Below are 25,859 nucleotides of genomic sequence, written 5' to 3' on the forward strand. Positions count from 1 at the left end.
TAAATAAAAAAGAAAAACCTCTTAAGAAGTGAAGTGCATGGGTTTCGGCTTTCCCAAGGTTTTGGCCGATTTTACCTGTAATCTCCCGTATCGGTTAATTGCCTGACAGTAATTGGATAAGGCGTTTGACCATGAGCTTTGAGCAGCTCTTGCAAACGAACTATACCATCGTTGCTTTCATAAATTATTGTAAATGTCCTCCAGCCCCAATATTTTACTATATCCACGTAAGCCTGAAAGTGTAGTTTTAGATGCGCAATCTTTAATCAGTGCATTCCCAGGCTACTACGAGCCATTACCTTTGATAGAATGTTTGGGTGGGGATATAAATTCACTAAGCAGCTTTCTCTCCTTAATCGATACTCCCAACGATTTTCTAAATGTGGAATCTGCAATGCAAGGGTGAAAGAAGAAAAAAAAGTTCCTTTGTAAACTCGATTTCTCGCTTAACCTCACCTCCATATTATCGCATATACTTTGCACGTGACTAGCTGTATGTGATGATTGTGGCCCAAAAATGGCAGCAACACCAACATTTAATAGGCCACAAACTGAAAAAAAAATTTTAAATTGTTTTATCAAACTTTAATACGTAGTAAAAATTGAAATATTTGCTTAGTTTATTTGTTCTCTAACGTCATTGTATCGTATATGTGTGTATATGTGATGTGGCTTATATTTAAAGATGCGGATTTAGTAGATAACTCTCGATTAATTGTCATGACATTTTCATTTCGTATTTTCCAATAAAAAATAATACACTTGTCCGTACAAGTGCATTATTTATCTTTGCTAGAAATTATCCATGTCTTGTGGCACTCTGTTGTTGTTTGATAGACACAAGTTAAACAAGTATAATATCTATCATCAATTTGAAGCGAATCTTGGATACCTACAACCTTACAGATAAACGAAGATTAAAAACTTTTAAAAAATATTAAATAAAAGGACTCTTTTTATGAGGACCCTTGGCATGTTCTAACCGATCGATTTTTTGTTATATCTCACAATTATTACGAAATCTTCGCTTGTTTTCGGAGCTACTGCACTATTTTACTTGTTACAGCCTGGCCCAGCATCAGGCAGACTTTCGAGTTCGAGATCTGTCAAATCGATTTAAGGTAAGCTTTGTTTTGCCAAATATTGTGTTGGAATATGAAAAAGAAACAATTACAGAAACAATTGAGTTTGATCAAATTGACGGACTTTTCTTCAAGATTTCTTCGTATATCGATTTTTAGAAATGCAATTAAGCAATTCTAGTAATACAGCTAAGATATGGACAGACAAGCGGATGCGATTAAATTCCGCATAAGATCTCTCTATGGGATTCCAATCAAATGAGTAACTAATTATATCTTCATCGTTTAGCATACTGTGTAAATACATTGCATCCAACACATAGGTATAGAACATACACACATGAACTTAAGCATTATTCCTGGTGTTTCATATAAGCTCATCCGACGTTATACCAAAACATAAGCAGAAATACGATGATGATACAGGTGATTATCTGCTTGCCATACTAAATGAGAACATGACAATTCTAGTATTTCGCAAATGAACAACAAGTACTCGACTTGTAGTTTTTATTTGCGACTGATTTATGCGGAATGTACGAATACATAATATTTTCATATCCATTATGCTTACAGGACGGATGGATGCATATGCATGTACAGTTAGCTGTACATTTGTAGATAGAATTCCTAACGCCACTGACTGTGTGCATTACTGACGTACTGACGTAGAAATACCACTTAAGAGTGTATTTTTTTGCTTTCTACGTTTAGCTTGTTTGCTTGTTTCTACGAATACATACATAAGTTTTTTTCTTTGACAATTTTTCATTTATCCATCGGCGTAGGCGTTATATTAATTTCATCATTTCGTTAGTAACCTTTAGGAATCCACCTTAAAACTCGCTTGAGATTCTCTACTTGAACTGTTCGTTCATCCGTCAGTGTAGATCTTTTTTTATCAGGTACGTATTGCCATGGAAAAGCGTAAATGTTCATTAGTATTAGTAAGTATAATTTCAGATTGATTTGTGCTGGATGTGAAGCATGTGCAACATCTAGCATCCTTTTAGGGTATACGAATTTCGTTTCGAGGCGAATAAAGCTTCGTTTTTTTCTTTCTAAAATTTTTTTTTTTATTTTGGATAGAATTTGACTTAAAATAAAATAGAATTCGAAAATAAATTTTTGGGCTTTCGTTTGCAGGAGAAGATTAGCATAAGGCAATTGTTTTTGAAGACATTATAAGCAGTGGAATTAAAGAGAATTTAACTATTTCTGTTTTACTCAAAATTTAGCAGGAAGGATTACTGCGGCTTACATAGCATAATAATGAAATTAAAACTACCGAAATTTTCGTTAAGCGGTATACATGTATGCAAACACACTTGATGCTATAAAAAGTGATATGTATTACTTACTGTATATGAGCATGCCTAAGCATTCTAAAGCAAGATGACTTCAAAAGCCATTTTCAGCTTAGATATATTTTGTAATATTTATCTGGTAATTGAAAAGAAAAGTAAATAAGTAACGAAGAATGTCTTGCAATCTTTAGAAGGTAAATAAGAACGGAATTGGGGCATCACTTCACTGCAATCAAGGATGCGTAATAAATTAGGTAAACTAAATTTGAAATTCTTCATGGGATATAAGAAAATCCTAAGTGGCAGAGTTAGTAAAAAAGGAAGATTTGCGTTATGTTGAAGGCAGAAGTACTATCATCTTGCGGGCAATGGAGATCCGCCGTGGAAAGATTAAAAAACTTAAAGGCATTCACGGAAACCTGGAAAGTATTACAAACTTTTCAATGGGGTGAGTTTTGATAGTTAATATATTTGATAATTATATGGTTTGGAGATGTGGAGACGTGAACGTTTTTATTTATACGAAGATGAAAAAATCTAACAGCTATGGCAAATATGGATAATATTCAATTGAAACCGGGTTTGTGAAATGGGTATAAAATAAATATATTAATCTAACAATTGAAAGTCTTGTCGCTATTCCAAGAACTTGGGTTTTACGCATAAAGGTTTGGATTTGCGTCCTCTTTAAGTTCAATAAGATGCTAAACACTATTAATCGAAAGAAGTGAATCACTACTACAAAGACCGACTACAATTTGCTTAAGGTATTTTTCCGTTCAAACAGAATCTTGTCAATCTTCTCATCAGTATGGGCCTTGGTACAACATTTCCGCAGAGTATGTTGTACTTTTATGTTCAAGAGATTTCAGTCAGAGAAATGCACAACATGAGCTACCTTGCCCATAAAAATCCACTATGTTTAGTACGATAAACATATTTAGATTTCTTCTGATTGTTTTTCAAAAGCCGAAAATTTCATACCCACTACTAACCTTTTAGGGTGAAATTATTATGCATTGGATTATTTTTAAAAAAAATTTAATTCATTCGGTTTTCTGATAATCGAAATATGTCTTTTGCCGATTTGAAAGCGAATAGTCATCGCACATGTTCCACTGCTGTGAACTGTTGCTCTAGTGCCTCTTTAACTGTATCGATCTGAATAAGAGGTAATCGGAATGAGCTAAGCTCGGCGCGGGAAAACCTGCCAACATACTAAAATTAGAATACCAAGTAACGGCGCAAATGCTGCTTTGGATCTCGCCCCACGGCGTCTTCCTATAGAAGCCAATAATGGCACGACAGAGTTATCTCTATCTAAAAGTTTATGAAAATGAGTCGCGTCGGTTACGTTTTACGAAGCAACCAATTTCAGCGGAACGAATTTACTTAGGGGCAAACTAAACAAATTCGTTTTAAGGAAAAACATTCAGTGTGATTTTCATAAAGAACAAAAGTGATTTATGTTAGCCCCTCATAACAATCCTTCATGGACACATATGGATATGAAACAGAGTTTTAAGGAAGTTCCTATCACTTCACTACATAGACGCAATATTGTTTATCTCGAATATTTAAAAGACCTAAGCTTTGTATATATCACAAAAGTCGCGCCTTGCTTAATGTTAATCAAATATTATTTGTTTGTCGCACTGGAAAAGGATGAGATGTCATACGTTATAAACATTACTTTTCGGAATAATTTTCCGGATTTAATACCCTTTGTTTTATAACAATAGCAAATGATATTGCAGAGCTTTACGTGAATACATTGCTCTGGACTGCCAAGTTTGATATAAAGCCACAAAAAACAAGAAAACACACAAACAGTGTTGTTGGTGCGTAAATAAAAGCATAATGGGGGGCGTTTGTGAAATACTTATATGAAATTATTACGTTAATCATTCGACGCGATGGTCAGTCTATCGTTTCTTTAGAGAGGAAAAACGGCGTTAAATACATAACAATGGAGTGGGAAACGAGTAAGTAATCACACGCCTAGACACTTGTGACTATTTAATACGGTTGCTTAATAGAGAAGGAGAAGAGGAGGTTTTATTTAAAATATAATCTAAGATCACTTGCGCGTTAAAACCCACATTGACCGTTTAATGTATTCCTCCGGTATCAGAAAACTCTGAATGCACACTTAACAAAAGTTACGTTGTGTACATTTACGTCATATATTTTATATGTGTGTAAAAGCAAATAATGTCTAATAAGTGGGACGGGATATTTATTAGTGTCGTAATGTGTAATCCAAGCACTCTATGAATCGAAGTGAAAAGAATTTACATTGACCCGTATGATGGCCGAACATCCTTTAATTACATATATAATTATAAATTAAAATACCCTCCAGGTCGATAAGTGCATTAAACACAATTTGCAATGACCGCAAAGGCAGTAGAATATCGTGCGGGACATTGATCCCGATAATAAGTTCTGATGAAATTTTTGGCGATAAAAACGAAAACAAACGGTATCCTAAAAAGGCCTAAAAAAAAGCTAAGGAACTCAGTTTTCATATATGTAGTGAGCAAAGAAGACTCAGTCAGCAAAGGTGGTCTCACTTGTTATTGTGCGTGCGTTGTAGGCGTGCCCTTTTAAAAGTTTGGCTCATTTTCAAATTGTTTCGGCAATTTGTAGACGATATGTCCGTTTTTGCGCACAAGGACAGATGGACGGACGAACAGATGGAGATGCTTACGTGCTTTTCAAATTTGAAGCTACAGGTACTACAGATCTATTTGCTGCAGTTTGTGTGTAGTGAGCAAAAAACCAATAGTTGGATTCCTTTTGAATCTTTCCTTCGACCGGCTTGGCCCATACGCAATACCAAACCGCGTTCAAGAATTTCCAAAGTCTCTGCTAAATTTGAAGTCGATAGCTTTACTTTTCCACCCAAGAGAATGTTCGCAACAAACAGACGGAAAGGTGGACATGTTTAAATCGAATTAGAATTTGGTGCTAATCAAGAACTATTTATATTTTGTCATTCCTTATCGACTTCTTGCCTGCATAATTTTCCAACTGCGTACTTTGATAGAAGTTGAAGATCTCTTTGTGTGATTTGTAGTCATCATTTTCTACCCCATATAAGTAATTAGATGATTCTCGTAAATCTACCATAAACACATCTGTTGTTAGCATCAATACGTGTATTGAAGACATGCATACGGATTCAATGGTCGAAAATTTTAGATATCATTTAGTTGACTATTACTACATTTTTATTTGCTTGTACATAAAATACATATAATAATACACCAATAGAACATAATTCATATCCTAAAGGAGTTGTTATTATGAATGAAAAAAGAATGCTAAGGGCATTTCATGTACACATAGTCCATGCTAGCTCACAATATATAATCAGAGATAGCTATACTTTCACATATTATTGCAAGTAGTGAAATGAATGAATTATCCTTCTATGTGGGCATGCAATTGAAATGTTTTTGTGTTTATGACGGATGACATACCTCTTTTGCCGGCGTGAAAGCTGTCAAACGGTGAAATTCGTTCAATCTGCGCTACCAATTTTGAACGCGGCAAAATCATTCGGTCCTCGTTGATACGTTCAACAGCTTGGCGAAATGCCAACTCCTGATTGTCATCGGCGGGATGAAACAAACCACCTTTTTTTTTTTTTGTTTATTTATTTATTTTTTTGCATTAAACACGAAAAATAATGAAAAGGAAAATATCAACTATTTGAAAAGTTACTCAAGACATATCTTAAATAAATAAACAAACGAACAAACAAATGATACGCAATGACAGAGAAGATACCTTCTCGCCGTTTAACCCGCAGATGATAACAATTGTAAACATCAACTTTTTTCCCACTTATTTTCACGTAAAGTTTTAGTACAAAAATGTAAACAATTCATACAAACATAAATATATGAATAAGTTTACGCACACATACGAATGCAATCATTTGCCCATTAAAATGCAAAGTTAACCAAATAAAAAAAAAAAAAAAATCAATACATTTCACTACGGTATGTTTTAAAATATCTCCTGAACAGCATTCGTTGGAAAAGCAGGAAAAGTTAAAAAACGGGCAGAAAAGAAGAAACTCTTTCTTACCGATTTTTATTATATCCGGCAGGGCTTGTATTTGTGATAAACAATAACTTACTAATAAGTAAGTTAATAAACAAGTGCACATTTTTCTTTTTTTTTTCTTTTTTAATTTTTTTAATTAACTTTGATTTTATGAACAAATTGGGACTGATTTTGTGCACATTGAACCAATTGAATATTTGTTGATTTTAAACTCCTTTTTCATAAGTTGCTTTACATTTTGTTTTATCAAAAATTTCTTTTTTCTCTTTTTCTTATTTAATTAATGCGGCCTTCCGAGTTTTGATGCGTTTGGAAGCTGTTGATGTACTAAATCGAGAATACGTCTCGTATTTGGTTATGTATGCAATAAGCAAGCATTGAAGCATCATTTTTTTTTATTTGTGTGCCCATCCAGCACAACATATTCACAGATGAGTGTGTCAACAATTGTATTTGAACATAAAAAAATATCCCTGATTGGAATCTGTTTGCAAAGGAATTTTACGATTGCATTAAAGCTTTTCGTTGCGGTTCAAATCATAACTAATATGCATGTATGGATAGAAAGGATCTAAACCTTGGTTATAACGTTAAGAAACACGGAACATATTGCAATCGTCCAAACGCATTGACAGACTCTGTTAGAAAAAAACAGTCAAAACATTCCCTGCCACATGTACCGTTTTCAGTACACAGCTAAAATGAATGCATTTATACGTCAAAATCAATTTTTAAAATTCAGATATTGAAATGTAAAACTGAATTAACCATGCACCTTCAACGGAACACGCGATCTAACGACTGGTTGTTCTTTGCTTTGCAAACTTAAAGGGTGTGTTAGTTGGTTTTTTTTTTATTTTTTGCAAAAAAACAAATAAGAACACTATAGTGGCATATAGCTCGCCGTTAAGGACCCTACACTACTTTGCCTAAGGCGCTTATTCATATCACGACGAAAACAAGGCGCTTTCAATAGCGCTTGTCCTCGTCCTAAAACATACCGTTGTACCAGATTCCATTAAAAATATCTCGAAAATTGCGACTTTTAAGTTAAATTTAATAAAACAGGATAGATGGACCGACAGGCAGAAAAATGCATCTATGTCAAGCCCTTCTGAATAGTGCACAGACGGCAACACGTCCTTGTTTGGCTAAAAAGAAAGTTTTGTAAAATAATTCCTAATACCTACTGCTTTTTTCGAATGGACAACGAAGAATTACTGCCGTTATTAATCTTAGAGCAATGTTGACTATATAAAATTATAAGTCATAGTTCATGTGCATTGCGTATAATTGCACATACATAGTTTTTTTTCGTAAAGATAAAGTATTTTTTCAAAAGTTTGTAAGCTTGTAGGGAAAACGATACACACGCTATGGAAACAGAGTCTATTCATCCGTAGTAGGAAATGTTTGGAATGACAATAAACAAGAGCAGATGTTCCAGTTCGAAGAAGTATTTCAAGTAGAATTCCTATTCAAGACATATTTCTAATCCTAACAAACAACACTCAAATCTCATTTCGAATTCGATGGCCAATTGCGGTAGAAAGGTCCCCTCAGAAAATAAAATTTTGAGTGGCATCGGCTTTCGAATTTTTAAAACACAAATGTCGGTTGGAAAAAAGTTGCGTTTGGATTCGGAAGCTTCATTGCAAATAGAAACACAGGCGCACATCAAAATTGCTCTCGAAGCACAAGTCGAAACCATAATTCAAATTTGTCCAATACTAGTATCTTTTGATGATGACCGTCAAATTGGAAGGTACTTCTTCTTTATATGAAAATTCCTCGAACTCCTTTTATTGGAAAATTCCTAATGGATTTATTAGAATAGGCTGTGTTTTAATACTAGAACTACCGCGTACGTCATTTTGGTACTTTTTGAATTTCGATCTCCAAGCAAGTAGTTGTAATGCTGGTAATGTTGCAAAATTATTCGGTGACTTTTACTTAAACGAAAAGAACATCAGACATGTCGTTTGAATTATTTTCTACCTCTCCTAGTTTTCGAGATACTGATAACATACGATATCCTACGAAACATATCATATTGATGCCCTATCATCAAATATTGCAGATATGCTTGTGAGCCGTCTGCATACGCGACCACCATATATGAGAAATTGGAGAAGACTTTGCAAAAGGCGCTAATCCTTTGATATATAGTTTCGATCCTGCAATGATGTTGCGGAAAGTGTGCTACCTAGTTAGCAAGTGCGTCAAAACCGCTTGCAAAAATGGTTGCAACCGTTGACCGTTTGCTGGCAGGTCCGCAAATAACGCTAAATATTTAATTTCTTTTTATTTTGAATTTTTTTTGTAATTGGACGAAGAATATGCTAATGCACGGTACAGAACATTAGAAATAAATTGGAATCAGGATTTTATCGTTAATCTTTCGACTGAATGTTACGGTAGTCGTAGAGAATATGTGGAGCACAGGATTTGCGAAACATCTTCAAGAGATCAAAGGTTAGAGAAGAAAATATGAAAAAAAATGCAGAGGTTTTTTTCGACATTCTTTCAGGTTGTTTCGACAAGATAGATTGCAACAATTTTTGTTCTGACTGTGGACCTTTAACTGGTCAAAAATTGTTTGCGTCAAATTTCATCTTCTTTTATTCATCTTAGCAATTGTGGGTATTTCGCGAAAAAAGGCTATCGATATGAGATTGGCGTTCGCAAAACGCCGGCATTTCTAGTATTAATAAACACACACATGCACATATGTATGTAAATAAGTATATACAGAATATTTAGCTTTTGACAATTGCATTGAAAAAATTCATTTAAAATTTTTTTAAAATAGAAAAAATTCTATTCATCCTAAAATTTTCAAAATTCCGTTATTTATTCCTTCGATAAAAAAAAATTGTTTTTTTTGGGAAAATTTGCAATCGCGCACTTCAAAATTCAAAAAGAAAAAAAAAACGAAAAAAAAATTATCAATTGCTTGAGCAAATAATTAAATTAAAAAAAAGGGAAAAAGAAGAAGAAAATATTGAAACATAGAATGAAAATTTCAAAGAAACTGATCGGGCAAGTATTTTTGCTAGGAATAGTTGCCGGCCTACAGTATTGCGAAATATATTCAAGTGCGGAAAGCGATGTGCCACCGATGAGACACGATGACTGGAAGGATGTCCGTTTATGGCTCACATTCTTCTTGGGTCTGGCTTCGTATAGTTTTTTCAAATTAAAATTATATCGCACAGTTGCCAGATACTTGAAAGGGACATTTCAACGAAACGCATTTGTAAAACTGCTGATCATAAGTTCAATGATGCTGACCGTATTTTCATCGTTTCTGTTTGTATGGAGCTTGCAAAAGCACGCTATAATCGTACAACCATTAGCTACCATAAGCAAAATTTCAGATGTCCCTGAAGATCTCTACATAACACAACAAGATGTATTCGGGGATTTTGATAATGAAAAAGAAAACATTCAGTTACCAGTTGAAATCGATACATCACAGCCCGGAAATCCTGACAATTTGAATAGAAAAACAACTCAATCGCATTATGATGATTATGCAAAGATAAAAATAAGATTACGAAATGACGTTTCTCCAGCGTTAAGCTTGCCCAATGGCGAAATGGCGATGGAACGTGAGGTAAATTTTTCGCACTTGAATTTGCCTTGACTGTATTCTGCTTATTTTTTTCTTAAAAAAGATCAATATTTTTTAAATCGCCCGTAATCATAGAAATGGGGAACTGCTACCGTGGCTGAAATTTCATTTAAAATTAAGGATTTAATTTTAATCCTTTACGCTGTGCTCACCACTATTTCAATGACTGCTGTCGTGACATTTTACATCATAAAGTTCATCAATACTTTCAGCTAACTGTACGCGCTTAAATTACCGTAACGTATGCCATTTAAGCCATTTACTGTCTTAAATGTTGTTGGCATTGCGCTTCCATACCCTTTTGCAGCGTATATCTAAATGCATAGAAAAACTGTTGAGCTTTGAAAAGAATTAATTAAATTATGCAAACTACATAGCAGATTGAATAAAAGGAAAATTAAATCAGTAAACTAAATGGTATCTCTTATCAGCAATAAGCACAACTGTCACGTAGCTCCTTTAACGGTTTTAAAAATATCTAATAAAAGACTTATGACATGATATCTTTCGGTGCTTTGTTTATTTGGTATTCGTCTACTTGATATCGGGGATAGATCTCAACAGGTCGATATCGACTCCGCTTATCGCTTGACATGCAATGCAGACTTGATTGCACGTCCCCTACGAGAACTATTACTGTCTTGGCGTTCTGTCTCTTGGTGCATAAAAAGTTTTGAGGATTTTTCAAGTCGCTGGAACCTTGCTTTTCTTTCAAATGTTTAAATCGTTAATTATCGGAATATTTACGGGAGAAATTCGTAAGCTTTTCTTTACTAAAATATATTTAGACAAGGCCTTCCTTATACTTCTTTTATGCGATGAGGTCGCCTTACATCTAATTGCTAGGGCTTTATCATTCCTTTTCGAGGAAGCAGATCAGTTCATGTAGTTCGTGGCGATCTTTTTTAACAAACAAAAAGGTCGTGAAGTGGACAGACCTGTGAGATGGACCAATTAGTGAACTATTAAGAGATTGGTTGACAAAAAGGAAATTTTTGAGGATATTATAAACTATATCTTAAATACCTTGTCCGCATATATGAAATCAACAGACAAAGGAGAATGAAAAGAGACCATAGAGCTAAGCAATCTCCGATTGCCCTGTCTGTCGGATCGTGAGAAATATTTCTGACAAAATCTGCTTATTGTGGATTTTCACGAAATCTTACCTTCGTTTTGTCATGTTACGCATTGTTGCTTCTACTTAATAGAAGGTATATAAAATCAGTTATAAACGTCTACTCACTCGGCGCCTCAGCAGTTATGTCCGCAAAACGAATACAGAATAAGTGCAGGTGGTTGTGCGCTTTAGTATTATTATTATTATTATTATTATTAATTTCGCCAGAGAAATAAATTCTAAGACTAAACTCTTAAAAGCACTAGCATCTAAGGCTATCGGCTTTTTATTAAAAACTCTACCGCACTTGAGATTCGAACCCACGACCATTGACTTGCTAGTCGAGATTCCTCCCCTTCGGCTACTCAGGCGGATACGCTTTAGTAATAAGCAAATCATCGGTGAGATGACAAGGAATGAATGTGTCAAACGCGGAGAATGGCGTTGAAAATTTTACCGGCAACTAATTTAAAACGGCTTGGAATACTATTTCAACTCATCGCTATTCATCATACTATTTCAAATCATCTATCTATTGTTGCGTCGCCGACTCGTAAAAAAACGAAGAAGAAGACTATTTCCAAAAAGGTTTGGCACGAAAGTTGACGGTGACTATTTGTGGTTGTGAACATTACATGGATGGATAAGAGTCATTGAACTTATTTGCCCTCAATGCGTATTGAAAGTGAGCTTGGTCCACGAAATGAATGTTGTTGACACAGAAAACGGACCATGTCTTCCTCATTTGTTTCGAATTTACTCTCCTCCCTCTCTATGTGAGCGGTTAATATATATATATATATATATATAGTATTAGTATATAGTATTTAATAAGATCATTGTATTATAATAGAAAGTGTGTAACCAAAATTGAAGCAATTGTATGAAGAAGAAGGGTTCTATCCTTTGCCAGAACAAAAAAAAAAAAACATTTGCAAAACTCACATTAGCTGACAACTCCGGGGCATCGCGATGGGCACTCAAGATTCGTCGTGACAAAGCAAAAGATAGTTTTCTTTCTTGTTTTTATTACTTGAGTGAATAATATAGAGAAAGAACAAAGCTCACCACTTGTATGCATAAAAGCTGTAACAAGTGTGCCTAGAAGAGTGCTTGAACGCCTAAAAGTAGGTAATTTTCGTGTAAATTTTTTTGTTTTTACATAACAAAGAAAGCAATTAAAAGGAAGAATACAAATGATTCTTGTTACACTGCACTAAGAATAAACAATTTTTGTAAGGAAAAAGAGTTGACACTTTAAACGCGTCACACGATTTTTTAAATATATGAAAAATATGCGAAAAAATCAAGAAGATTTTAATTGAAGAGGTTTTGAATAGCGTTTATACGCGCGCGGTTATTCTAACACAATCCTAATTATGTTAGATATTGATATGAAAAGAGAGGGCGAGAGAGGGAGAGAGAGAGATAGAGAGATAGAGAGAGAGGAGGAGAAAAAAGAACATCAGTTTTTTTTTTTTTAATGCATTTTTAGCAATAAGTGAGTATCGCAGCAACCGGTTAGAATAAATTACTTATGTTAAAGTTAATATACTCTGCGATCGTATATTTAACTTTTTGCAAATTTTTAATGTTTTCATTAAAATATTGCGTTGTTAAGCTCGTATCAAATTTAATGTATGTTTCGTACTTTGCTTCAGCGCTTTATATCATTTTATGGCACTAGGAAGCTTTACTAAATGATATTTTCGTTTAATGCGATAACATCATGTGAGTTGCGATAACATCATGTGACACAAGTTTTAAGTTTTAATGGACTTTATAAGCACATACACGTGTGAATAGTCGTATAAGTGCGTGTATGTATGTTTATCTACATGCACACATTTTGAGACTAGAAATTTCCAGTTTTGGCTTTGTTTTTGATTGTGTGTAAAGTTAGCACATGCAGCAAACGTATGAAGTGCAATGAAATAGCATTTGATGTAAGGATCTGCGCTGATTTGTTAATCCTTTCTATATTGATATGGGAAATAATGATTTGAAGAATTATAGACAAGTTGGCTACGCCATCTCATTCTTCAGTTCACTTGTTTTTGCAAGACTTCTGCAAATATAAAAAATCGAGAGCATTACGGAAATAACTAAAATCTTCATTTCTGAAATTTATTCGCTTGAAAGGTATGAAATATTTTGCCTGCGGGGCATGATGGCGGTTCATGGAGATCGAAGAGCATGTGGCGAGCAGTGCGAAAGCGTCCTCTTGAAAGGGAAGGCTATTAAGCACATACCGGGCCATGAAAATTATGCTGTGCGTTTACGGGAATCCATGGATTTGTGTGTCACGATCTGTTAGCGCCTTCTTCGGACATGTGCTGCTGACAGTTAGGCGGGTTGCACTTAATTATTCAAAGTGAATGCCAAGACTATGCCATATACTGCGTTGAATTAAGTACTCCGTTCCCGACATGTCAGCCATTAAGAATATTTCCTTAAGGAACGTAGCCTCGTTAGAATATATGATATCGTTTGTCGTTTGTTTGAGTTTATGCAGCAGCTTTTGATTCTTCGCAAATTTTTTAAAAGAAATCAAATAATTTTGCAACTTTAAACGAATAAACTCGTGTTTGGCAATAAGAATAAGTGTACATTTAATATTTGTTCTCAAATACTTTACACTCATTAAGCAAACATTTATTTGGCACAATAAATATGGTTGGACCATAGCTGCGAAAATCAAATATAGCTTTAGTATATTTGCTTTGGGTGATGGCCTTTGTCACAGATTGCTTACCGAAAGTGCACAGGACGGCTCCCTTACTTGTTCGTATATTCTTAGGAAGTAAAAGCAGAAACAATTTGCATTTTCTTTATTTTCATATTTATTTTTTATTTCCATAAGAGTGTCCACTTAATTTATTTTCATGCAATTTTTTTTGTTATTTCCTTTTTTTTTTTTTTCTCTTTTTTTTTGTTGAGTTTTGGTCTCTATTTATGTATACTGCTATTCACGCAATACACCGACAGATTTCTTTTCAAATATATATATATATATATATATATATATATATATAATACATACTAAATACATGCATGGGCAGAGCTTTGTTTGTATATATAGCATACATAACGGATACATATATATGTATGTATATATATATATATATATATATATACATAATACGTAAATCATTTAGGCATCTATAGATGTGTGTGATTTTATTAAAGGGATAATTTTGTGTATCTAAGGTTGAGACAGGAAAAATATTTTTGTTTTTCGTATTTCATCGTTTTCATAGATGTTATTTCAATAAATAGTATACAGGAACTTGGAAAAGTTGACGCACGATCGCGTGAACAAACGTTGCATCATAATAATTATAATAAATGGGAAATGGGATTGAATGCAAACGAATAGATTTTCCGCGAAGGTGAGAAGTACTTTTCAACAAGAAGTTTAGAAAATTTTAATAGCATCACGTGCAGTGAAAAAAAGAAAGCAATAGAAATTTGTAATCTGAGATAATTTACACACACAGATTATATATAAATAATAATCAGGTCACAGTATATACAACGCATACAAATATATACCTATGAAGATAACTGTTTATTTACTAAGTTTATCGATTTTTTTTTTTTTTTTTTGTTTTTTTAGTGCTATTTTACAACAAGTAAACAAGTGGGGGTCGTGTGCGTCGTCATTATGATCATTGTCATAAGCAAACGCATGGTTATACACAAACATATGTTTAGGACAGAAATTGAAAGCTACCTGTGAGCATAAAAGGAAAATGAGAGATTTTCAAAATGCTTTTCTATTTTCTACTTTCCACTCTTAGTGTAGAATATTGAAGGTGTTCGTACTAATTTAATCATTAGGTTTATCATGCATGATGGCGGTTCATGGTTTATCATTAGGTTTATCATGCATTATCATGCACCAAAGCATATTTCAGTAATCAGTAAGAAATTTAAGACGATATAATGAGATCGCTATCGTTATCTGCTTTGCTGCTGAAATGTTAAATATTTAAAAGATTAATGATCTTTAAGTTTTTTATGAAAATGTTACTTCTGTTATGTGCAGGGCCACCCTCTTAAGCAAAGAATGCTTGGTTTCTTCGTTGGTCTTACTGAAGTTCAAACTATGACAGGTAACTGAAATTTTCAGTTTGAATGATACGGACAGGTGGCCATAATTTGCTCATAGGTGCAACAAATGTTGGAGAAGATTACGTTAGAATAGAGAAATTTCACGACTCGAGTACGCTTTGCTTGGACAAGATGATACAGGAGGTGCAAGTAATTTGCATCATCTTACTCGTGTAATATTATTAAGTGTAAGGTTGGCTTATATAAATGATGAGTGCACGAAATTCGCATAAGCGTATACACGTTTTATACAGTTAGTATTAAAAATCCATTGAAATTTTTATTATAATTTTATAATCATTGTCACATTAATTAACATTTAACACAATAATTAAACATCTAACAGGCCATTTTTATTGTTTTTATTGTTTGAGAGTGTTTTATAACTTAAATTAGATTTATTTCCTCCGCTATATTTATTATGAAATAAAATTTAATCGGCTTTAAAATTTCTCTTTTTATTTTTCCTTATTATTCTCTCTTTGTTTAGGAAAACATTTCATGATAAAAATACTTTTATAGGATTTTTTTTTATTTTTATTTCTTTTTTTTTTTTTATATTATTCTCATTATCGTTCATGATATATGTAAACAACATATGGTGTATTAGTGTAACAATAATATAACCTATTAATATATGAATTTGTTTATTCAATTTACTGATAACTATTTGTGATTAATTTTTCTTACTTAATTAAAAAGTTTCCTACTTGTGTTTATAATATGAGAATATTGGAGAATTCATTCTTTAAAAAGGCGGTTAGCAATATTTTTAAGGTGGTTTAAGTTCAGTATTGGAAAAAAAGGGATTCCTTTTACATGACAGAGAGAGAGAGAGAGAAAGAAAGAGAAAGAGAAATCGACTAACCGACCGATAGTAAGAAAACAGATGAGCAATAAAAATGAATAACGAATATGACAAAGAAGTAAATAGTGAGTAACAAATGCGACATTCTCACTCAAAGCGGCTGAAAAAGTTTCGTCCATTAAATCTCTTCCAGTAAATCTGTACTAAATATAACAAAATGGAGTCATTTCTGTCGCAGTTGATAGCAAATGATGAATAGTGAGTGCTCGAGGCAAAAAACTCTTCCCCTCTGTTCATGAACAGCACATGGATATCTGAGAAGAGTGTATTGGTCGCTTAGTTAGCTTGCCAGGGTTAACTATATTACGGAGCAACGGATCTTAAAAATTGAGAGGAGCTATGAGTTGTGTAGTATGGCGGAGGGCAAGATTTTATCGATTAAACTTCATTCTGAGAAGCATACAAATTCGGCTATGCCCGGCAAAAAAATAATATGAATCTAATTAAAATAGTTTTCCCCTAAACCGTAATATCAGCAACAAATAACTTTTTTCATCATTTTGACAACCGATATTGTTCAACCAGTTACAGTTAACTATGCACGATGAACATACACGTCATGATTCGTCCATCCGTCCTTGTCGGATATTAACGCAAAATTTTATCATTATGCGTGTGTCCTTGACGTAATAATGTATTTTAGAACATATTTTTGTCATCTTGTCATGTCAAGTCGTTCAGTCGTAATTTCATATTTCACACACACACTCTACGTTCGACGAGTATACGAGTATACCTGTAAAGAGGTCGACATAGTCGACTGATTAATGATACAAAGTACTTTGAATCAAAAAATCTTTGCCTTGCATAAATAACGCATTTCAATTAACGTATTATACATACATACAATGTCTTCTGCTTTTGTGTTTGTCTTATTTATAAATTTTATTCATACAATTTTCGCTTTCGTGAGTCAGTCAAGCAATTTTCGCAGAATAAAATTCCTTACCGTAAGAAGGAATGCATATTAAATTTTATCATCTGTTCTCTTTTTAGTTCATTATCATCGCGAGCTACCTCGGAAGCTCCCCTCCTCTCTCCCTCTCTCTCTCTCTCTCTCTCTCGCTCTCTCTCTCTCTCTCTTTATCTATCTCATTAACATGTTAGAGGTGGGTTAGGAGTTGAGGAATCATGTACAGACTCTGCTAGAGATGTCACAAAAAGTTTTGACGTAAACAGATATATTAAATATAATAATAATTTTCCCTTAGATATAGGTATAAATAGATTTTATCCGGTACGTAAAAGTTTTAATTAATGAAAATTACATAATTTTCTTCTTTTTTTTTTGTTTTATTCGTAACCAGATTTTCAGATTTTTATGTATTTATTTATCCCGTTTTTTTGGTGAATTTTGTTGTGTGTATTTTGTTATTTTTTTATTTTATTATTTGTTTTTGCCGTTGTGTGCACTTCCATTACGGCTCTTAAAAGATTTATTGGAGATTTATTTGACATAAATCTCCCTTCTACTGGCCATTTTTTTCAAACTTTCATTTTCAAGAAGGGTTTTTATCTTTTTGAATTAATTAAATCTAAAATGTTTTTATTCATTAAATTGAAATTCTTTTAAATACATTTTTCTCTTATTCTATCAAAAAGTTTTTTTTTTTTTTTTATTAATTATATTAACATTAATTTGTATTCATTTTAATTTTAATTTCAATTTCAATTAAGTTCTACTAAAACCCGTATTTGTTTGAATTATTTTTAGTTGCATAAATATTTTCCTAGATATACATATATGTATATATATATATATATGTTTATGTAGTTTATTTCCATCTAACTTTCCTTTAGTTTCATTTTTAGTTATTTGATTGCTTTGACTTTCAATTTTCAATTTTATAGGATTTTCTATTTTCGTTTCCTTTACCTACCCATCTTCCTTCCATTCATTAAAAAAGCTATGTATGCAACTAGAAAATTGAGTTTATATTTTATGTACTTCGTTGAAGCGCAGTTGTCGGGAAATCGATACTGGCCTGCATTAACGATAGATGTCATTTCACTTTTCATTATTGCATATGCTTGAAGTGAATGACTTCTTCAAAGAAAATCATTCATAAAATAATAAAATTTTTTACTTTTATTTTTATTTCGCAAATAAAATCCAATCAGAAAATTTCAAATAGTTTTATACCAATCACGGAGGGTTGAGGGGTATATTCGTTTTGTTAAAACGTTTGCCAGACGGCCAGAACGAAGCTTCAGAGATCTCGCAGAGTTTATGGATCGATTTAAGCACGTAAGTCGGTCCGCCTGTCCGTCTATGTAATGTCTATGGCAAATATCCGCCGGGCCGAAAAAATAAACATTTCGCCAACGAATTTGCAAAAGAATTTAAAAATGACCCAAACCGCGACACGCCTACAACGTCCACTTGCATATGCTGTCCGTGTTTCTTGCTTCTTGCTCATAAAGTACGACACGTGCCTCATATAAGTTTCTGCTTTTTTTCGGAAAATAGAAAAAAATCGGGCACGCCCACACAGTGTTATGGATTATGAAAGTTTAGCCATTTTCCTTTAAACAATGATGGGCATAAAAGATTCACTGAAGATCGAATGTAATTTTTTTTCTTGTTATCGCTTTTGTAAGACACCTCCACGGAAAGAGAAACAGAAACCGTTATTGTATATATATATATATATAGAGAAAGTACAAGCTGCTTAATTTTATTTTATTAAAATCGACTTGATGTTTAATGGAATCCATGTTCCTTGTTGTTGTTGTGCCCTGACGAATTCTAGTCATGTCCTCGTTATCTGCCGTTTAATTACACCGAGCGAATGTTCGAAACACTTATTAACAGATTAGTTCTATAATCAAAGGAAGTCACATGTCTGGTCAAACCTTTTTGCCCAAAACTAAGATCGACAAACTGCGAAAGTCTCATTTGACCATATTTTTGTTTATGTTCTTGCGTTATTCAGGCAATTTTAACAAACCAAACATAACTCCACTCTTCGTCAGCAAGAAAAGCGTAGAAATGATGTTATGTTCACAAAGTCTCTTCCCAGTCTTTTTAGTTTACTTTACTGTTTCCTATTGATCCCACAAGACAACGAGACAATAAGATTTCGTCTACAAGCAGCACTAGAGGCCGTTGAGGTTATCTCATTTGAAGCAATCTGAATTAATTAGCAAAGACTCGAATAATTTCTTTGTATTCTTGATTTCGTGCAAATTCTATCTTCGCTTAGTCACACACCAAAGATAAGTTCGTTCTTCATGTGCTGTTCGGATTCGAATTCTCAAAATCGTAAATCTAATCGATAAATGGTTTGCTTTCAGAAAATAAATAGTGTATGGTAAAACTTGCATACATTTTGTTCATAGGTAAATAGATATTAGCGTTCCTATGATCGTCAGGATATGCTTTCCTTTCTTGTTAAAATGGTCACTGGCTTGCAAATGGTCCCCTATTCCTGTGACACGGTGACGGTCGGAAAGGAAAGAGAAAAGGTAAAGAGAGAGGCAAGTAGTGGACGCTCTCTAATCGACGTATGTCTAATCGGGCAGTGTTCTGCTTTTTTCGACCGAGCACTCACTATAAGAGAACTGAAATGCACTTAAGATTTGAACCCACGAATACTTAGTTCTTTGATTTTCTGATATTCTGAATCGTCTTAACTTCTTGCAATTGTCTGTCCGCGCTCCTATCCGCGATCTGTCGTAACAATTCTCAAAAAATATATGAATTAAACCTTTGGATATATTGTCAAAAAAAAAAACAACGAAAATATTGAGAAAACCGAAAAAAAAAAACAAAAAAAATTTTTCAAAACATTTGTGTCAACATCGTACAATCCGCAATAGGAATATAAATGTTCATCGTTGGTAATGAAAATTTGTCAGGACCGATTAATCCGATTCTTGCTATACTTGTTCGATTGAAGGTTAGATCACGTTCTAGTTTCTGAGACAAAATTTCATTTTTATTTACTTTTGAAAATTTAAATAAAAAAAAAGCAAAAAGTTCCTAATAACTTCACGTTTCGTACGTACTATCGAATGCAAACAAAAATTACTTCAAAGTAATCGAGTATTAGCGTTAAGCACACAATTGAGGTAAACAGTCTCCTATACTTAAAACCTTTCTTCTTTCTGTTGTACTCTTCTAATATTATTCTCCCTTTTTTTAAATATTTACTTAATAATTATTCAGTGCGGACATTAATGAGGACGAGATGTTACATACCTACTCATTTATAACATAATTGGTTTGTTGTATAAGGTACGATGGAATCATTCTTCAAGTCTACAAAGTTTGTCTTTCTATGCTAATGAAAGGACGAAAGCCGTTTAAGCGATAACTTGCATTTAAGCACAAGTAATTAATTAATACAGTTAAGATAATTAAGTAGAAGACTACCATATGATTTCTTATTAAGATGTTCAAGGCCATTCATATAATTGCTTTTTTATAAATCAAATGCAATCTCTTTTAGCTAATTATTGTTAATTTTAAAAGAAATGTATCTATCTATCCATACATTTACCTCTCTTTTTTCCCCCTAATCACTCAGCTTAACTGATTAACAGGTGCAACAAGCGCTATGCACTCTTCCATGTGTTTGCATAACTTCCGGATTCCCCGCATTTTCATTTCTCTAACATTTTGAATCCTTGGAGTGAAACAATTACGCTTTGCTTGGCTTTCCATACTTTCTCTTAGTGAAAACAATTATTTATTTTACGATAGAATTAGAAAAATATTCTATTAATTGTGTATATTATACATATATATAGTATGTATATATATAGGGAGCGACTATAAGTCCGCGAAATTGTGTTCGTTCGATGCGGTCAACTCGTGTAGGTTACTTATCGACAAAGAGTTGAAAAAAAAAGCTGAAACCTTAGCGTATACAACAAATGCTTTACAACTTACATTAGTTCACTAGGGCGACCTTAAAAGCAAGGAACCAAAAATATTTCGAAGAAGAGGACTTTAAATTATTCGCTTGAATAATTTACAAATCGTTTAAAACGATTGCTTCAGTCAGAGCCTATCAGCCCATTGCTGAGCGAGCTTCATAAGCTTTCCTTATCCCACTCCCACCCATCCCCAAACAGTTTTTTCCTCTAGGTTTCTGCTAATATTTTTTGTTTTAATAATTTCAGTTTGCAAATAAAAAAACTAAGAAAAATAAGTTGATCGCGAACTGACAAACACACTTCGAGTCGACATAAACTTGCGAGAATTTCATTTTAACTTCATTGTCGAGTTTATCGTTACATAAGGGATTTTAGACTAAGAAACATTAGACATTCAAGAAATCGATATATATATTATCGTTTCATTCATTCACTCCATGCACATTCATTTACACAGACATTTAAATCTAACACCTACTGCACCTATTATTTGGCTCAGAGCATATTCTAACCAACCTAACGGGATAAGGTAAACAATTCGTACGCATAGGTGCATTTAAACGTTGAAGAAATGCTTCAGCCATATAAGTTGTTCTTCTAAAGTCCCGTTTCGTGCAATCAATCTGCCACCTAAACCTGCTGCTGATCGTAATGCAAGTACATATATGTATATGATATTGTCTGAACTATAAGTGAGTGAGCTACGCAGAACAGAAAATTCAATTTTCTAGTTGAATCCCTCGTTTAAGAAAACTTTCAACAGAATCTTGAATACTTGATGTGTTCATCCATCAGCAATCTAATCAAAATTAAATATATTTTATCTAATAAAAGACATTCGTGTTTTTTCCTTTTTTTTTTTTTTTTTTGGCTAAAGTTTCCGAGTGAGCGGTTCAATTACGTGCATCTTACCAAAGTCAGCTCATATTTTATGACATTTATGCTTGCAAGAAAAAAAAAAAAAAAAATGGAGTTTATTCACGTATGAAAACAAACTCATTGTAATGATTCCATCGATTCTCTTCGGCATCCACTCCGGGCTTAGGTTCAGCCGCTGAGCCGGCTGTACCCGAACCGCAACTGCCGGCCATTCGAAAGCCTTGCTCATGCAACATATCAAAGGCTTGCTCAATGAAACAGTGCTTCAGAAAGAAACGTGATGTATAACGGTTAATGCCTCCATGGTCGGGGTCGCGTGATTCGTTAAGAGTGTCGCCAAATACTTCGCGACATAATGCCACACGACCGCACACCAGGATACGTGATAGTTTGCGGAACTTGACATCGGCCAAACCGTCTTTACCGAATTGAAAACTGCCACGATATCCGATGGTTATGCAGCCGGGTGTACGCGATTCACGTTCCCTACGCATGCAGTCCAGCATACCGTTCAATTTGTAGTGCATCGCCTCCTTTTGAAGGCGCTGTTTTTCACGAAATCCTTCGGGCAAATTGAGTTGCTTGTCGCGTAAATAATCCAAAATGTAACGAAATAGGACACCGTCACGATCCAAAAAGTAACGTCCTTTGGCATCCTTAAGTAAATCGTCCTTTTTACTAAACATTTCGCATAAAAGCGATGACTTATCCTGAAGCAAAGAATCCATTGTGGTGGTGTAGTGAACGCCACCAACATTAAGTTCAATGATTTCTGTCATTGCAGCTGATTGGCTTAGCAATTGTCTTCACTTGGCCGAACGAAACGAAAATTGTATGTTGTTGTTAATGTGGTTAATGGTGGTACACAGGACACTTATATCTTATCTTATTAGGATTTACGTTAACAAAAGTGTTTGCTCTTCCTGCATAATCGTTTTCTACTGAAGCAATTATCACTTTATTACAACAATCGATATTGAAACACAATTAAAGGCTGATAATAAAATTATTTTCTCTATCTATAGCTCGCTTCACTGATTCAAAATGTTGTAAACGTTACCAAAAGGAAAACAAAAAAAACAAAAAACACAACTTTTTCACCAAATGCTTTTTTTATGTTTTTTTTTTTTTTTTTTTGCAATAAATTACTTGTCAGTATTCATCGGGAGAGATAATAAATTCTTTTTTGTATTTTGTATTTCATTCATATAATATTGTTGTAGATAATTATTTATATGGATTTAATTTAAATCATAGTGAAGAAGTTTTTTTCTTAACGAAACTCAATTAATTTATCCCGTTGCATCAGTTTTGTATGTTCGTTCACGGAGGATTCTTTTATAGAACTGTTTTTTTTTTTGTGGAAATTTTCTGCGCCACCTTTGAAGTTCTATGTCACGCATTATGTGTATTTTCTAAGACGTCCCCCACATGTGTCCCACTAACACTTCTTCATGGAAAACAATACTGCGCCTGCTCTTAAACATTCAATGTGCAAGAGTGCGGAGAGAGGATTCACTGCTTTTGATGAGAACAACTTTGCATTTGCATCTCGCAACTTTTCTATTCATAGACACGAGTAACAAGTGTTAAAACAAAATATCCTTCAAATTGATATTTTAATGTATTGTTCACGGTTAAAGGATGACTTTTTTTTTGCACACATCGCTGGGTTTCGATCAAATCTTTCGATTGCTTATATGGCGCATAAATCCATATCGAAGTCTTGCCTAAAGCAAAATTGCGTCCGTTATCTGTTTCTTCAAAAGTTTTCCAACGCCAACTACGATGCCTTTCTGTAAACCCTTTTTTGCGAACGGCGGACATGTTAATGGTATAAGGACATATTTCACTCCAAACAAGTGCGTTCAGAGGAATGCACAGTTAGACAGAGGTGGTAGATGTATATATGCGGGCATGTGTGCGTGTATATGCATGCATGCCTATGTGTGTATTTATATTCAATTATTATTAGATGTCCAGTTTCGGATTCTTTTGTTGTTGTACAGCTTTCTATGTGTGTTTGTGGGCAGATTGCATGCCTTTTCAAAACTAAGTTTTTAATTTTCATTAAAATTCTGCTTTCTCGCTCGCTTCGGTGATATGATTACTGAAAATAGCAATAGCCAGAGGGACAGAGCGACAAAAACTTTGTGCTCGTGCCAATGTTGATTAATGTAAACTTGAATTTGTTTAACAAAAAAAAAAAAAAAAAAAAAAAAAAACTACTTCCAGATCGAGCACTCGAAACAGCAAGTTGGCATCACTAATATCATTTGTGCACCACAATGAGATGGGAAAGTCTTTTGATATACGCTTGCTTATGCGGGCCAAAGAGAGAAGGGAAGCGCAGTGCAATGATTTTGTATATGAATATATATATATATATATACATATGTATATGAATATATATATATATGTATATGAATATATATATATATGTATATGAATATATATATATATACATATATATATATATATACGTATATATATATGTACATATATTTGTGCATAATATTAATGCAATGCAACAAAGAGAAGTTTGTAATAAAAAGCATGTTAAGAAATCAACAACAAAAAGCTCAGACCATCAGCAACAATTGATTAAAGTGTTCGCTCGTGTAAAATGATGCATAAATATTTGTTCTTTTTATCCTTATCATAAGTTTCTACATGTGTGTACATATGTATGCCTTTATTTCGTATTAAGTCGTTTAGGATGTAATCTTAATGCACATTAGCTCGAAAATACAACTCTTTGATGACTTTCTATAATTACCTGCGTTAACGCTTATTACGCCTTCATGCCTGGCCTGTGAAGGCTGCATATCGAAATATGTTCGAACATATTCTTATATGTTATCGATTTTCTCTTAGTTATTCATATATATGGCAAAGAAACGTTTGCTGACAACTTTTTGTAACCTTTCTTTTCTTCTTTTTCATATGAGAATTGAGAGATTCTCATATTATGCATCAATTATTTGGTCATATTTTATAAAAGGAAACGGAAATGCATTTCGGAGATCCGAAATGAACAAAAATAAAATTGTATCCCCTCATGCGAGCCGCATATGCTTATGAATCTTTTATATTACGGTAAACGAGTGTGTGTCCAAACTCACAGTTCAGCGCAACGCTAAAGTTTCTTAGAGTTTAAATTCATTTTGTCTAATTACTCAGCTAAAATTTAAGTTTTCAGATCAAACTTTTTTTTTGTGCTCATAAACTAAAACTTTTTGGAAGAGTAAATATGATATCTCTTGAAAGCAAGATTTGAAAACTTTATTTTCCCATATCGTGCACACATCCGTCGAGGAATATGTTAACTTTATCATCCGTTAAGCATCGTGCAGTGTGCTTTCTCTAAGAGATATCATAGAGATAAAATCTTGCAATGGTTCTACTTCCTCACCTAACCTTAACATAATAGGGATGTTCGTTCTAGCAGTGTAAGCTTTGACCTCTAACTCGTACGTAAGACACGGTTTGAACTGCAATTCTACTAAGACCAGATATATTGTGAAAGTAAATTTTTGATTTGATGAATAATGCTTTACATATATATAAGAGAAACAAGAGGCATCTGTAGCTGATAAGCCATTTGCATGCATTTTCATACAGAGCATATCCTTAGTAGCGTAGTTTTCCTCTAATAATACTAAGTGCTATTGCTCTCTCGTAGACGCCTACGAAACTTAGCCAAAACTAAAGAATTTATTTTTTATATGTGTGTTTATTCAAGTGTTCAAAGCTTTAGCTAGTTTTGCTTTTCTTTTGTTTTTTTTTTTTTTTTTTGCATTTTTTTTTTTTTGTTATGCAAAATTTCCATTACTTTTTAGACATACATTGTGCGAATGTATGGTCAGGGACTCAAAAACTTTAT

General features: G+C 33.5%; 2 protein-coding genes across 2 annotated transcripts; both read right to left on the reverse strand.

Annotated features, from left to right (window-relative positions):
• Positions 1-71: 71 nt before the first annotated feature.
• On the reverse strand, positions 72-6,784 carry LOC119641697 (glutamate receptor ionotropic, kainate 1-like). The gene is made up of 5 exons (XM_038040484.1): positions 6,491-6,784; positions 5,878-6,033; positions 457-551; positions 300-389; positions 72-233 (listed from the first exon to the last, which is right to left on the reverse strand). Exons 1-5 carry the CDS (start codon positions 6,570-6,572, stop codon positions 72-74), a joined length of 585 nt encoding a protein of 194 aa, XP_037896412.1. The 5' UTR covers positions 6,573-6,784.
• A 15,153-nt stretch (positions 6,785-21,937) lies between these two features.
• LOC119641749 (BTB/POZ domain-containing protein KCTD12) lies at positions 21,938-23,313 on the reverse strand. The gene has a single exon (XM_038040586.1). The coding sequence runs from the start codon at positions 22,750-22,752 to the stop codon at positions 22,069-22,071; it is 684 nt and encodes a 227-aa protein (XP_037896514.1). The 5' UTR covers positions 22,753-23,313; the 3' UTR covers positions 21,938-22,068.
• Between the last annotated feature and the right edge of the window lie 2,546 nt (positions 23,314-25,859).

Source organism: Glossina fuscipes, unplaced genomic scaffold (assembly GCF_014805625.2).
Source record: "Glossina fuscipes isolate IAEA_lab_2018 unplaced genomic scaffold, Yale_Gfus_2 174, whole genome shotgun sequence".
NCBI classification, from domain to species: Eukaryota; Metazoa; Arthropoda; class Insecta; order Diptera; family Glossinidae; genus Glossina; species Glossina fuscipes.